At 41.8% G+C, this 16,155-nt stretch overlaps 1 protein-coding gene across 1 annotated transcript in view; it reads left to right on the forward strand.

Annotated features, from left to right (window-relative positions):
* Positions 1–16,155, forward strand: part of LOC126234876 (sialin-like) — a 613,986-nt gene that overhangs the window by 501,478 nt on the left and 96,353 nt on the right. Inside the window, exon 8 of the mRNA XM_049943616.1 lies at positions 676–822. Coding sequence (XP_049799573.1) covers positions 676–822 — 147 coding nt within the window. The remainder of the gene's footprint in view (positions 1–675; positions 823–16,155) is intronic.

Below are 16,155 nucleotides of genomic sequence, written 5' to 3' on the forward strand. Positions count from 1 at the left end.
CACTTGCACTAGTGCTATTTTAAATGCATTTCAGACACTGTGCTATACACTAAACGTAATCATCACAGAGTGCAGAATTGTCCAGGAAATCGCGTGTAGTTCTTTCACTCTGAAGAGTTCCATACCGTAGCTCGCTTAACTCATTTTCTTGTAAAATGTCACTTGTACCACTTGTTCTCTCAGCCCCTCAATTAATGCACATACCTACAATGTTTCAGCATCGCCGGCCGAAGTGGCCGTGCGGTTAAAGGCGCTGCAGTCTGGAACCGCAAGACCGCTACGGTCGCAGGTTCGAATCCTGCCTCGGGCATGGATGTTTGTGATGTCCTTAGGTTAGTTAGGTTTAACTAGTTCTAAGTTCTAGGGGACAAATGACCTCAGAACTTGAGTCCCATAGTGCTCAGAGCCATTTGAACCATTTGTTTCAGCATCCTGCGATGTATACAGCCCGCACGGCAGCACTCGGAACATCGTCAGTTTAATTATAACCGCCTGGTAGATTACCACATCATCTGTGAAAAGTGTGAGATTACTGCGAGGTGATTTTACTGCGAGGTGATTTCAGTGTAATGGATGAGCGGACATGTGTTGGTTTTTGTCACGTGTTCACCTTGTGGATGTTGTTTTCAGTTTGTTTTTTTGAGTAGCTGCTCACAGAGCTAACTCCTTGTGCAGCCTGCGGTGCCGTGGCGGCGCATGGCGACGTCGCTGCCCATGTGGGCGCTGGCCATCTCCAACGTCGGCTCCGTCTGGGTCTTCATGACGCTGCTCACCTACGGCCCTACGTACCTCAAGCACGCGCACGGACTCGGCATCGAGCAGGTCAGCGCCTCCTACCACTTTTCACTAATATTCCGTCTTAGTATTGTGCTTAATACGGGGGTCTTTCTAAAAGTAAGGAACGTTTTCATCCGGCAACCCTCGTAATTCCCCTCCCCCCTCCCCTCACCACCACCCACCTAAATACCTCTCACCTCTCGCTCTTATCACAGATCTTCCTAATCGTTGTCGCCTGTATGAAGCTAACTGTGAGACGGAACGGTCATTTACTAGTTATTTGTTAGATTTTAAAACTTGTTACAAAAATTAAAATCCCACCATATGTTTGGTTTGTGATGTAATACGGTTCCTGATTGCAAACAATTCCACTGAATTGAAATTTACAGACAGATATCGAAGTTCATGGAAATTTGACGTTGAAGCTTCAGTTCGAAAATGGTGGAGTGGCGAAGAATGATCAGGCCGACCTTCATTTGTGACTGACGATTTCACGTCAAGGATTGAGGAAAAAATCAACACGACAGCCGTTTCACTATTAGTGGACTGAGTTTGAGCTTTCCTGTAGTTACACGATCAGATTATTATTGGTGGTTTGCAGAGAAAACGCTGTGGAAATGATAATTAACTGAAAGACGAATTAGCGGCTGGTTCAACAAATTGGCGGCAACTGAATGTGCAACAGGCACAGGAAAGTGCCTGGAGCGCTACGACAAATATTTAAATTTCAACGGCAATTACGTAGAAAATAAAAAAAAACATATCAAAATATATTGTAAAACAAACTTCCAGTTGAATAAAAATGTCTGCAGAGACAAACATTCTTACTTTTAGAATGACCCTTGTAATGTACATTTCTAAATGATGTACCTAAATTAAAGTGGAACGACATATTATTTTTAGAATGTGCTCTTCTAAATGTTAGTGCTTTCAGGGAAAAAGTGAAGTCAAATTTCGCTTCAAGTAAGCACCTTTCGGTTATTTTTGCTTTTCCAAAACATGTTTCAACACTTTGTATGCCATTTTCAGTGAATTATTGTTTATTATTCTCTACAGAACGATGTTGTGTAACCACTAAAAGATTTTCTAACGTGTATACACAGAGAATTAGTTTCGCTCCGGCGACCACCTCCAAGTCACTGATTAACGGTGTATCACATGAAAGGAAGTTCCCTGGCGTCACATGGATAATTCAATGCCCGACAAAAAAGTGAGGCAACCAGAAGGGAAGGATGAAACAAAATGAAACTTCACGGGTTGAGGGAGTATGTTATAATAGAAATTAAAAAAAATCGAGTTACATTTACAAAGAACTTGACAGTACGTGCCCATTTATCAGTATGAAGTTCTACTCGCTCTGGCCTGGATGTACGCACTGAAAACTATCATAAACCCGTTGTATCCTCTACTGAGGCTAGCTCGTCCAGGATACTGGTACTGGAAGGCAGTTGACGCCCGAGTTGATGGTTCAAATGGTTCAAATGGCTCTGAGCACTATGGGACTCAACTGCTGTGGTCATCAGTCCCCTAGAACTTAGAACTACTTAAACTTAACTAACCTAAGGACATCACACACATCCACGCCCGAGGCAGAATTACGTAAATATTTAAACAATAACAAACAATAACTTACCTGTCCACAGTGTCCAAATGATAATAAAAACGGCCGACAGCCTAATTAGGCATAAGAATGAGTAACATTCTTGTTCAAGAAACTGAAAATAAGTAACTTCAATGGGCAAACAAAGCCTATACTTTGTCACACGAGAGTGTAATGAAATCTGGCATCTGCATATGTTCACGTTAAGGTCGGAGCTGACCGAGCAGAACAAACAATTTGCATAAATATAACAGATAATGATACACGCTATTACCTTCAAGACTTAGTCAAACTGAATGGTCTCAACAACGCTACTATTAATATTCACTGTAGAATCATAAATTGGACATAGGTTCAGTATTTCTTTTCAAACATTTTCCTATCTGCCAAAAAATTGTAAATGTAGTTCACTGCATTTTTACGAACTGGGTATAGGTTAAGTCTCTCTCAACTAAATACTTTTCCATTTAGACTTTTCTATTTAGAATGAAAGTTAAATGTATTTCACTAACAAACACTTCTTGTTCACTGACCTTTGAATAAAAGAAGATACTGTTTTCATAGATAGTGGTCTTTCTATTAATTGTTATTTATCATGAGCATAAAGGATAAACGGTTATGAGTATATAACTTTCCACAATTGCAGTTTTCAACTTTTACTGTAGTGAGTCACAAAATTGACATATTTGTAAGATACTGACTCACCTTTTGCGATTTACAAAAGGCAGCAATGTGACCATTTACTAAGCAAAACTTTATAAGCCTCAGTTTTCAGAACTTTTAATTTTGAAGTTGATAGCAAACTGTTATAATACCTGTTTGTACTACTTTATTACTTTAAATTCTATTTTTCACTTTAGTTTCTTAGCAAGCCCACAAACTTTTAACAAGCAGTTTTAATTGCAAAATTACTTTCAGCAAACATTATTTACTTTTGCTCACTCTCTTGCCACATTACCTTTAACTTTCTTTTTACTGTTTTCAAGAGGCATTAATTAGTAAAACACTGGGCTTTAATGTTCTTTCAATAAGGAAACACCGTAATCACTTTAGCATGGCAAGGATCCTAAGTGGAAATGTGACAGAGGATAGATCAAAGTAAGTTTTCATAAATAGTCTTTTATTTACCTTATAATTGAAAACAAATAAATCAGCCACATGAGCTGATCCTTCACTGTACATTTCTAAAATTCCTTGGTTCCTTTTCAGTGACTGCATAACGTGGTGGCGAGTGCATGTCGGTGGGTGGATTTGCAGGCGGAAATGCTGGACTCTGTTATTTCTTGGTGGTGATGATAGATACCAATTCCAGAATAGTTCCAGCTCTTTATCCATCCACCCGAGGCATTGAAAAGCGGCACGAAAAGCCTCTCTCGGCACCAGCACAATACACAACTTTTACATGAGGAGTTAACAGTTTGGTAGCTCATCCCCGACTGACTCTTCATCCTTCTCTTCTACCTACGCCAACCACAATTTGCGCGCGCTACTAAGTTCCGTTCCGGAGGGGAACCACACCACCTTTTACAAACAAAATAACTAAGAATCCTAAGCGAAGGTCAGCAGTTTACATAACAGCAAACAATAACTTTAAGCAAAACATATAGTTTGCACATATTGGCAGTTCTACACAAAATTATTTAAATAAAATTATTCAATTTTAAAGATACCCAAAGAGATTATATGAGAAAGGCAAAACATATAATTTGCTCATGTTGTATAGATTACAGAGATTACACTTCCTACACTCTAAAAGACATCAAGAGAAAAGAATAAACACTCTAATGGTATCGATTCAATCAAACAACATTTACAGAAACTCAACGTTATAACATTAAACAAAACAAAAGGCAAAATAAATCAGTACAGAGCTATGGTGTTACATTGTTACTCGCACAACTTTATCAGTTGTTTCATGCCAGTAGTTTTCTTTGCACCATACGTTCTACAGTTTGTTGTCTGCAAACGACAATACTTTTTTCAATTTTTCGTTTGTTCGGCCACTTCGTAGTGAAAGTCGTTATAACTTACTGCGTTTCTCGAGAGTTATTTACTATTTCTAATGCTATAGTCCTGTTTCCAGTTGTTTCAGATTTCTCAAAATACTCTTTTTGTTATTCCAGCATCGCAGTTTTCAATCGTGGGACACACATATTTGTTTTACAATGAGGTGAGAAAAAGTTACTTGATATCGATATGCACACATACAACTGGCGGTTGTACAGCGTACACAAGGTACAAAAACGCAATACGTTGCCATAGCTGTCATTTATACTCAGGTGATTCATATGAAAAGGTTTACGAGGTGATTACGTTCGAACGACCGGAATTAACAAACTTTGAATGTGGAATGCTAGGTGGTGCTCCATGCATGGTACATACCGTTTCGGAAATCTTTAAAAAATTCCGAGCTCCACAATGTCAAGAGTGTACCGAGAATACTAAATTTCAGGCATTACCTTCACCACGGACAATGTGTGGCCAATGGCCTTCACTTAGCGACCGAGAGCAACGGCGTTTGCGTAGGGTTGTCAGTGCTAACGGACAAGCAACACTGCGCGAAATAACAGCAAAAATCAATTTGGGCCGTACGACGAAGCTATCCGTTAGGACAGGGCGGCGAAATCTGACGTTAATTGGCTGTGGCAGCAGACAACCAATGCGAGTGCCTGAAAGAACAGACACCACCTATATACTTAAGGTGAGGACGGCAATGATCCCTTCAGTGCAGACGCACACGGAGCTCGAACTCTTAACGGGAATCGGTGAAATGCCGCGAGTGCTGACGATAAAGGGCAAGGGGCACTACATCAGTAATGTGTGGCAATTTGAGTCTGATGGGAGGCGTGCTGGGGTAGTCCGTTAAATTATAATGGCCACTGCGTAGAGATGGCGTAATGGTCAGTGCGTCAGCCTAGTAAGCAGCAGACCCAGGTTCTAATCCCGCTCCAGCGCAAATTTTCAACTTTCCTCGTTGATTTAAATCAATGACCACTGGCAGGTAATGCCTAATTCCTTTGAGTCTTAAACAAAAAAGTGTTTTATTTACATTATTTAACTACACTTTTCACATACTCTACAAACCTGCCACTCTGATTTAAATGTTTGTTATAGTGTGGTACCATTTTCTAGTGACATCGTCATAGAAGGCAGCGGCCTGCGATTCCTCCCATTCGGTATGTTGGACCACAGTTCGTTGTCTGTACCAATATGCTGTCTTCATATCCAACGGTTAATGTGAACGAAGAGAGTATTAACGTCGCTTATCCTTCGCTGTTTATTGGTCCAGTGATTATTCGCACAAAAAGAGTCAGCCTAGCGTATCAACCCGATCTTTAAAAATGAATGGGATCACGGAAGGGAGGATGGGAATTCTCAATATCGATTGTGCGTCGCATAATCAACAGGTGTTGCAAATTTACAATGAAATACAACACAACATCATGCAGAAAGAATTAAATGATTTAGTTGACTCTGAAAGGCCGAGACATTACAACGATCGGCAAACGATTTGTACTAGATTCATCGTTCTATACATTAAGAAGCACAGTATACTGAATTACGAAGTATGGATCACGTGATAATATTGGAGATCCTGTCGTTGTGGTCTTCACCCCGAAGATTGATTTGATTAAGCTCTCCATTCTATTCCATCCTCTACAAGCCTCTTCAACTCTGAGTAAGTCCTGCAACCTACATCCTTCTGAATCTGCTTACTGTACTTATCTCTTGGTCACTCTCTGCAATTTTTACCCTCCACACTTCCCTCAAATACTAAATTGGTAATCCCTTGTCTCTCAGAATGTGTCCTATTAAAAAATACCTTCTTCTAGTCAGGTTGTGCCACAAATTTCTTTGCTGTTCAGTAATTCTACATTAGTTACATGATCTACCCATCTAATCTTCAGCATTCTTTTGTAGCACCACATTTTCAAAAGCTTCTATTCTCTTCTTGTTTAAACTGTTTATCGTCCATATTTAACTTCTGTACATGGCTACAATCCATACAAATACATTCAGAAAAGATTTCCTGACACTTAAATATATATTCGACTTTAACAAATTTATTTTCTTCAGAAATGCTTTTGTTTCCATTGACATTTTATATGTCGTCAGTTATTTTGCTACCCAAATAGAAAAATCATCTACTACTTTAAGTGTCTCGTTTCCTAATCTAATTCCCTCAGCATCACTAGCATTCGATTACATTCCATTATTCTCATTCTGCTTTTGTTGACGTTCGTTTTATATCCTCCTTTCAAGACACTGTCCATTCCGTCCAACTGCTCTTCCAGGTTCTTTGCTGTCTCTGACAGAATACGATGTCACCAGCAGACCTCAAAGTTTTTATTTCTTCTCCCTGAACTTTAATTCCTACTCCAATTTTTTTACTTACTCAACGTACAGATTGAATAACATAGGGGATAGGCTACAACCCTGTCTCTCTCCTTCTCCACTGCTGCTCCCCTTTCTTGCCCCTCGACTTACAACTGCCACCTGATTCCTGTACCTGTTATAAATAGCCTTTCGCTCCCTGTGTTTTACCCCTGCCACCCTCAGAATTTCAAAGATGGTATTCCAGTCAACATTGTCAAAAAATTTCTCTAAGTCTACAAATGCTATATACTTAGGTTTGCCTTTCGTTAACGTATCTTCTAAGAAAAGTCATAGTGTCAGTATTGCCTCTCCTGTTCCTTGATATAAATAGTAAATTTTCTGCAGTTGCACGGATCATTTCATCGCTTCTGATGGAACTGAATGAAGAGTATGGAGAGTTATAAATTACTCCAAAGACCATTGGTTATGAAACTTCCTGGCGGATTAAAAACTGTGTGCCGGACGGAGACACGCACTCGGGACCTTTGCATTTCGCGGGCAAGTGCTCTACCATCTGAGCTACCCAAGCACGACTTAGGCTCCGTCCTCACAGCCTTACTTCTGCCAGTACCTCGTCTCCAGCACACAGTTTTAATCTGCTATATCAGCGCACACTCCGCCTCAGAGTGAAAATCTCATTCTGGATACTATTGGTTATGTTAAGGGAGATGCGTCGAACGATTTTTCGAATTAAGATTCACTCTTGTTGAGATTCCGAAGGAAAAAGGAAAGCAGGAACGAAAATTAGCCATAACGGATTGCAGACTGCCCACATTAAAACGCTACAAGATGAAAAACAGCTTATTTCTAATTTGGTGGAGATGCAATTAAAAATGAAATCGCATTCTGGAAGGGGCATCTTCTGACAAAAAACCGCCCGTTTCCATAGCTTACTAGCGTTAAGGAAAACACGAACTTAGCGTAATTCATTGTGGTGTTGAAAGGAATAGTATTCTAAACGTTTTGAGGACACTGTTTGTCTTAAATCTGTTTTCGAGACTCTTTGCCAGTTGGAAGCAACTGTTTACATGTACAGATGTAACCACTGATGTGCGGTGGAGATCTTGTTTAAAAGACAAATTGTTTTGCGGTAAAACATTCCAGGAGTTCTATGTAGTTTGCATTATGAGCATAAGTGTCCAAGGAAGAGAAAAGCAACTGGAATCACTCAACAGAGGAAAGTCCACTGGACCTGACGGGATACCAATTCGACTCTACACAGAGTACGTGAAAGAACTTGCCCCCCTTCTAACAGCCGTGTACCGCAAGTCTCTAGAGGAACGGAGGGTTCCAAATGATTGGAAAAGAGCACAGGTAGTCCCAGTCTTCAAGAAGGGTCGTCGAGCAGATGCGCAAAACTATAGACCTATATCTCTGACGTCGATCTGTTGTAGAATTTTAGAACATGTTTTTTGCTCGAGTATCATGTCGTTTTTGGAAACCCAGAATCTACTCTGTAGGAATCAACATGGATTCCGTAAACAGCGATCGTGTGAGACCCAACTCGCTTTATTTGTTCACGAGACCCAGAAAATATTAGATACTGGCTCCCAGGTAGATGCTATTTTTCTTGACTTCCGGAAGGCGTTCGGTACAGTTCCGCACTGTCGCCTGATAAACAAAGTAAGAGCCTACGGAATATCAGACCAGCTGTGTGGCTGGATTGAAGAGTTTTTAGCAAACAGAACACAGCATGTTGTCATCAATGGAGAGACGTCTACAGACGTTAAAGTAACCTCTGGCGTGCCACAGGGGAGTGTTATGGGACCATTGCTTTTCACAATATATATATAAATGACCTAGTAGATAGTGTCGGAAGTTCCATGCGGCTTTTCGCGGATGATGCTGTAGTATACAGAGAAGTTGCAGCGTTAGAAAATTGTAGCGAAATGCAGGAAGATCTGCAGCGGATAGGCACTTGGTGCAGGGAGTGGCAACTGTCCCTTAACATAGACAAATGTAATGTATTGCGAATACACAGAAAGAAGGATCCTTTATTGTATGATTATATGATAGCGGAACAAACACTGGTAGCAGTTACTTCTGTAAAATATCTGGGAGTATGCGTGCGGAACGATCTGAAGTGGAATGATCATATAAAATTAATTGTTGGTAAGGCGGGTACCAGGTTGAGATTCATTGGGAGAGTGCTTAGAAAATGTAGTCCATCAACAAAGGAGGTGGCTTACAAAACACTCGTTGGACCTATACTTGAGTATTGCTCATCAGTGTGGGATCCGTACCAGATCGGGTTGACGGAGGAGATAGAGAAGATCCAAAGAAGAGCGGCGCGTTTCGTCACAGGGTTATTTGGTAACCGTGATAGCGTTACGGAGATGTTTAATACACTCAAGTGGCAGACTCTGCAAGAGAGGCGCTCTGCATCGCGGTGTAGCTTGCGCGCCAGGTTTCGAGAGGGTGCGTTTCTGGATGAGGTATCGAATATATTGCTTCCCCCTACTTATACCTCCCGAGGAGGTCACGCATGTAAAATTAGAGAGATTAGAGCGCGCACGGAGGCTTTCAGACAGTCGTTCTTCCCGCGAACCATACGCGACTGGAACAGGAAAGGGAGGTAATGACAGTGGCACGTAAAGTGCCCTCCGCCACACACCGTTGGGTGGCTTGCGGAGTATAAATGTAGATGTAGAATGTAGATGTATGTAGTAGATGCAAACGTGACACAATCATGCGATCAAGAAATATGGGTGAAAGGCTTTTCTCTATTCTAAAACTAAATGAGTCACAATTACGTGGCAGCCGAAGTGTCAAAAATCTTCAAAATTGTCTGTGTCTGTCCAAATGCCGACACTTTGCGCCTGAAATAAATTTTATTAGATCTTCAGCGCTTCAGAAATAATTAAAAATAGTGAAAAGTTTTTTGTTTGTGATCTATGTTGTTATGAAACCTGAAATAAAACCACATGCAGGATATTCAGTGTTCCGTGCACGACTGCATTGCCATCTAAATGTGGCACGTTCACAGTTGCCCTCTCCGCCCTTTCTGCCCAGTAAGGCAGCATGGACTGATAGTGGGGGAATGTGCAGCCAGGTGACAGAAGTCACCATGCGAGCGAAGGCACTAAATACATGCAGAATTTTTCGCCGTCCGTAGTTTAAGTGAGCAGTTTTTGTGGGAACAGGTATAAAATAAAATGTCGTGTGACGAGGGCCTCCCGTCGGGTAGACCGTTCGCCAGGTGCAAGTCTTTCGATTTGACGCCAATTCGGCTGCTTGCGCGTCGATGGGGATGAAATGATGATGACTGGAACAACACAACACGCAGCTCCTGAGCGGAGAAAATCTCCGACCCAGCCGGAAATCCTTTAGGATTGACAGTCTGTCGCGCGGACCACTCCGCTACCGAGAGCGGACATGGGAGCACGTAAACAGTCGAAAGGCTTGATACAAAGACGGAGCCTGGCGTAAAAGCGCCGCTTGGTGCTGTTTACACCGCGATAGCCGATTTCGGCCACCTTGTCTTTCTATTTTAGCTCAGCTCTCGTAATTTTTAGAGAAAACTTTCCGCACTGTACTCACCTATTCAAGAACATTTGAGTGCCGCTAAAAAGTACATCTTTCGCTTTAAAAAACCATAACCGCTTCAAAATATAAGCTGATAAAAATCATTACTACTGACGTATTCGTCGTGAGAGATTCAGCCACCATTTTGATACTTGAAATAAACGATAAATTGTAAAGATAGATACAAGAGTTAAGAGGAACAAATATGGAACATAATTAGGTATGTATCCTCTGTGCCTTATCCTACACCGAAAACCTCATTTCGATACATCGAACGGCTCACGAAATAAAAAGGTAGCCAAGCTTTAGGCGATTCTCCCTGCGTGTCTCATATATTTCAGACAGTATAGTTTATTTATATAATAGCGATGATTTAACACAATTTATACGTATATATATATATATATATATATATATATATATATATATATATATATATATATATATATATATATACGTTGGTCAATGATACCACAGCAAGCAAGGAGTGCTTCAGTTCTTCCGCCGTGCTTGCTGCCGTGATTCAGCCTGCCTCCTCCTGAAGACGCTGCTCCCTCTTGCAGGTTAAGCCCTCCTCTGTGCTGCCCTCGGCTGCTACAAGCGGCAAGTGGGCGTCTTTGTTTAAGCAGAGCAACAGGTAGATTACGACCACTTGCGCTCCCTTTGTGCGGGGCCCGCGCCTGGCTGTCTACATTTCTGTTGACTGTGCGCGAATTGCTGAGTCTCGGCTGCTTGTACACGTCTCCATAACGTTCCTTAGATGTCTCTTTCTGAGGCTGCACAATCAACTTAATTATCTAAAAGGTAAAACGTAGCGTGCTTCGTTTACGTCTCGTTAAATATCTTTTAACGTCACTGAGATAAAGTAAATTTTAACGTAGTTTTCTCCCTCTGAATGTCGTGAAAGAGGAAGGTAGCCACAAACATTGTGAGCAAGACATTTTTCTGCTGTTCTTACTCTAAGACGAAAAAGAACGAAGCACCACGAAGGAATTATACGAATGTGATGGAAATCGGTGTACATGTAAAAACAAACGATTACAATTTCAGAAAAATTGTATAATTTATTAAAGAGAAACAGGTTCACAAATTGAGCAAGTCATAACGCATTGATCCATCTCCAACCTTTATGCACGCAGATATTCGGCTTAGCATTGATGGATAGTTGTTAGATGTCCTCCTGATGGATATAGTGCAAAATTCTGTCCCACTGACGTGTTAGGTTGTCAAAATCCCGAGAGCCCTGCGCATAATGTCACAAATGTTCTCTGTTGAGATCCAGTGAACTTGCTGGCCAAGGTAGAGTTTGGCAAGCACAAAGACAATTAGTAGAAACTCTCGCCGTACGGGGGCGGGAATTATCGTGATGCAATTTAAGTCGAGGATGGCTTGCCATAAAGCCAACAAAACGGGGCTTAGAATATCGTCGACGTTCCGTTGTGCTGTATGTGTGCCGCAGATGACAATCAAAGGGGTCCTGTTATGAAACTAAATGGCATTCTAGACCATCACTCATGGTTGTCGGGCTGTATGGTGGGCGACAGTAAGGCTGATATCTGACCGATGTCGGCGGTGTCTCCAGACACGTCTACGCTGGTCATAAATGCTCAATTCGAAGCGGGACTCATCACTGAAGACAATTCTACTCCATTCTGTGGGATTCCAACAGATCCTACCTGATCTCTCCCCATCCGAGAATGTTGGAGAATTATGGGCTGGGCCCTTCAACCATCTCGGGATTTTGATGACCTGATGCGTCAGTTGGACAGAATTTAGACCGATATCGCTCAAGAGGACATACAATGACTCTGTCAGTTGGTGCAAAGTGAATAACTGCTTGCATAAAGACCAGATGCTGATCAATGCGTTACTGACTTTCTCAGTTTGTGGAGCTCTTTCTCCCGAATAGGTCGTGTGACTAGGGCTTCCCGTCGGGTAGACCGTTCGCCGGGTGCAAGTATTTCGATTTGACGCCACTTCGGCGGCTTGCGCGTCGATGGGGATGAAACGATGATGATTAGGACAACACAACACCCATTCCATGAGCGGAGAAAATCTCTGACCCAGCCGGGAAACGAACCCGGGCCCTTAGGAGTGACATTCTGTCGCGCTGACCACTCAGCTACCGGCGGCAGACTCTTGAATAGGTAATTTAGTTTTTCTGAAATTTTAAACTTTTGGACATGTCCTAAAGAACAGACAACACACATTCTGAAGAAATTATAATCATTTGTTTGTTTGTACCTGTACATCACATCTATCCACCCTGTCCCATATGTGTCCAATTCGAATAAGTTCTTTTTGGTGGGTCTATGTCTAAAGCTTTCGAAATGTGGTACTACAGAAGAATGCTGAAGATTAGATGGGTAGATCACATAACTAATGAGGAGGTACTAAATAGAGTTGGGGAAAAGATAAAGTTGTGGCACAACTTGACTCGAAGAAGGGATGGGTTGGTAGGACATGTTCTGAGGCATCAAGGGGTATTGGAGGGTAGCGTGGAGGGTAAAAATCGTAGAGGGAGACCAAGAGATGAATACACCAAGCACATTCAGAAGGTTGTAGGTTGCAGTAGTTACTCAGAGATGAAGAAGCTTGCACAGGATAGAGTAGCATGGAGAGCTGCATCAAACCAAATTTCGAAATGGAGTGGATTTACAACGACGGAAAAAATCGTAACAAAAAAAAAAAAATTAATGAACAGCAATGAAATTCCGGGAATACATTTGTCTAGGTAAATATATTTAAGTGATCAATATTGCAAGGTCACAGGGTAATGTAAACGTCAGATACGCCCGCATCTCGTGGTCGTGCGGTAGCGTTCTCGCTTCCCACGCCCGGGTTCCCGGGTTCGATTCCCGGCGGGGTCAGGGATTTTCTCTGCCTCGTGATGGCTGGGTGTTGTGTGCTGTCCTTAGGTTAGTTAGGTTTAAGTAGTTCTAAGTTCTAGGGGACTTATGACCACAGCAGTTGAGTCCCATAGTGCTCAGAGCCATTTTAAACGTCAGATAAGCGATTGCCTATGTGAAATGCTGTTACATTAATAACCGGTGTAATCGCTAGAATGTTGGATGCAAGAATGCAAACGTGCATGTATTGTATTGTTATGCCAATTGCACTTGGTCGGTCAATACAGGGTAATGCTGTTTGTGGATGACGCTGGAGTTGTCGTCCGATCGTGTCCTATGTGTGCTCTGTTGGAGACAGACCTGGTGGTCGAGCAGGCCAAGGCAACATGTCGAGACTGTGTAGCGTATGTTGGTTCACAACAGCAGTACATGGGTGAGCGTTATCCTGTTGGAAAACACCCCTTGGAATGCTGTTCATGAATGGCAGCACAGCCGCGCGGGATTAGCCGAGCGGTCTTAGGCGCTGCAGTCATGGACTGTGAGGATGGTCCCGGCGGAGGTTCGAGTCCTCCCTCGGGCATGGGTGTGTGTGTTTGTCCTTAGGATAATTTAGGTTAAGTAGCGTGTAAGCTTAGGGACTGATTACCTTAGCAGTTAAGTCCCATAATATTTCACTCACATTTGAACATTTTGAATGGCAGCACAGCAGGTCAAGTCACCTGCTTGACCTAGAATTTTAAAGTCAGGTTGAATGGGATAACCGTGAGCGTTCTCCTGCTTTCATACGGAATCGTACCCCAACTGCTGATGTCGTTCTAGTGTATGTAGCACACAGACAGGTTGGTTGCTGGCCCTCAACTGGCCTCCGTCTAACCAATACACGTTCATTGCTAGCAATGAGGCAGGACCAGCTTTCATCAGAAAACACAACAGACCTCCACTGCTCTTCAGTTATCTCTCACTTGTCACCAATGAAGTCGCAAATGGTTGTGGTTTGGGGTCAATGGAAAGCACACTACGGGTCTTTTGGCTCGGCAGTGTCCTTGAAGTAACAGAATTGTAACAGGTCGTTGAGTCACTGTGGGGCCAGTTGCTGCTCAGATTGCAGCTGCAGATGCGGTACCATGCTCCAGAGCCATATGGCAAACGCGAAGGTCTTCCCTCTGGGTAGTGTCACGTGGATGTCCGGAGCCCGGCCTTCTTGCGACCGTACATTCACGTGGCAACAGCTGCCAACGATCATGTACTGTGTCTACATTCCTGCCAAGTCTTTCTGAAGTATCGCAGAAGGAACATCCAGCTTCTCATAGACCTATTACGCTATCTGAGTGTGTCGTTGACAGTGAAGACTTTTTCACCTTAAAGACATTGTTGACTACCATCAACTCACCGTGTCCTATCTCAAAGGTAACTAACGCTCACTATCGTTACAGCGTGTATTTAAAGCAAACCTGATTGGCATCCTCATAATGGCGCTACTAGCGCCACTCTTATGCGACTGGCACGAAACTGAAATAGGTACCATCTTTCAGACGTAGAAACACACCTTCCAACTTTTGGTTATGAAGCACAACTCCTTCTTGGTGATGCTTTTTCTTCCGTTAGTGTATAAGTTTGTTTGCATACCTCAGATGTCAGTATTTGTGTAGCTTCAAATCTATTATACTATCTCCACATGACCATCTGCAAACAGCAAAGGGCTTTTTATTTTCATGTTTTTTGTTCATTTCCGACTGGGAATTGCTGTATTGTATGTCGGTTTATTTAGAGTGTTACTTACAGTTTTCCATATTGTGGTGTCTTTTTGCTTGCTGGTATCATGTTAACACGCTTATTGCTTTTGGTATTATCGTTACACTTACATTTTGTATGACTTGTCAGCCAAGAACAGAGCTTTTCCAGCCATTTGATGTATTGTTACGGCTATTTGTGATCATTTGTTTCGTGGTGTGTTTGTCTGGGATTTGGCGCCTAGCTTGTGTGTGTGTGTGTGTGCGCACACGTATATATATATATATATATATATATATATATATATATATATATATATATATATATATATGTGTGTGTGTGTGTGTGTGTGCGTGTGCGTGCGTGCGAGAGAGAGAAAGAGAGAGAGAGAGAGAGAGAGAGAGAGTGAGTATGTGTGAGACAGGTAGAGTGAGTGGGTGAGTGGTGTGGAGAATAGGAAAGAGAGTTTTAGTTTATTTGTAGAGGTTGACCGTTCGAGTGATATGTATTCTTTTAGTACTTGCTTTCTGTGGTCTGTTAATTTTTGGATGTGACAATTATCTTCTGTTGCTAATATCTGGTATTAGCTGTTACTAATTTTATGAATTTTTCAATTATTTTCTATGTTCGTTGGCTGGTGACTCATGCTATTACGGGATCAGAAAATGGTGAATGAGAGCTTGGAGATGCTCTGTATATCGAGTTCTGAAGTGCCTGTATGTTAGGCTCACATGTACAGATTGACAACAATTGTACATTAATCGGTATATACCAGACTGGCTATATTTGTCAGCGTTAGTGGTATGTTTTTCTAGTGTGTTCTGTATATTGTTCTGAATGCTGTCTTGAGTCCTTGTCTCTTTAGTTTGTTGTCCACTCTGTGTGGAATTTTGTTGCTGTAAGTCATTACGTGCCGTTCGTTGGTTACTGTGTAGATTAGATTAGATTAGATTAGATTAATACTTGTTCCATAGATAGTGAATATGACACTTCGTAATGATGTGGAATGTGTCAGGTTAATAAAATATGTCTGTACAAGATATTACATTACACAAAATATTGCATGACACTAATGTTTAAGTTGCTTTTTTTCCCTTAATTTATATCTAAAAATTCAACCAATGAGTAGAAGGAGTTGTCATCTAGAAATTCTTTTAATTTATTTTTAAATGTTAGTTGGCTATCTGTCAGGCTTTTGATGCTGTTTGGTAGGTGACCAAAGACTTTTGTGGCAGCATAATTTACCCCTTTCTGTGCCCAAGTCAGATTTAACCCTGCATAGTGAAGATCATTCTT

The sequence above is a fragment of the Schistocerca nitens genome, chromosome 2 (genome assembly GCF_023898315.1).
Source record: "Schistocerca nitens isolate TAMUIC-IGC-003100 chromosome 2, iqSchNite1.1, whole genome shotgun sequence".
Lineage (NCBI taxonomy): Eukaryota > Metazoa > Arthropoda > Insecta > Orthoptera > Acrididae > Schistocerca > Schistocerca nitens.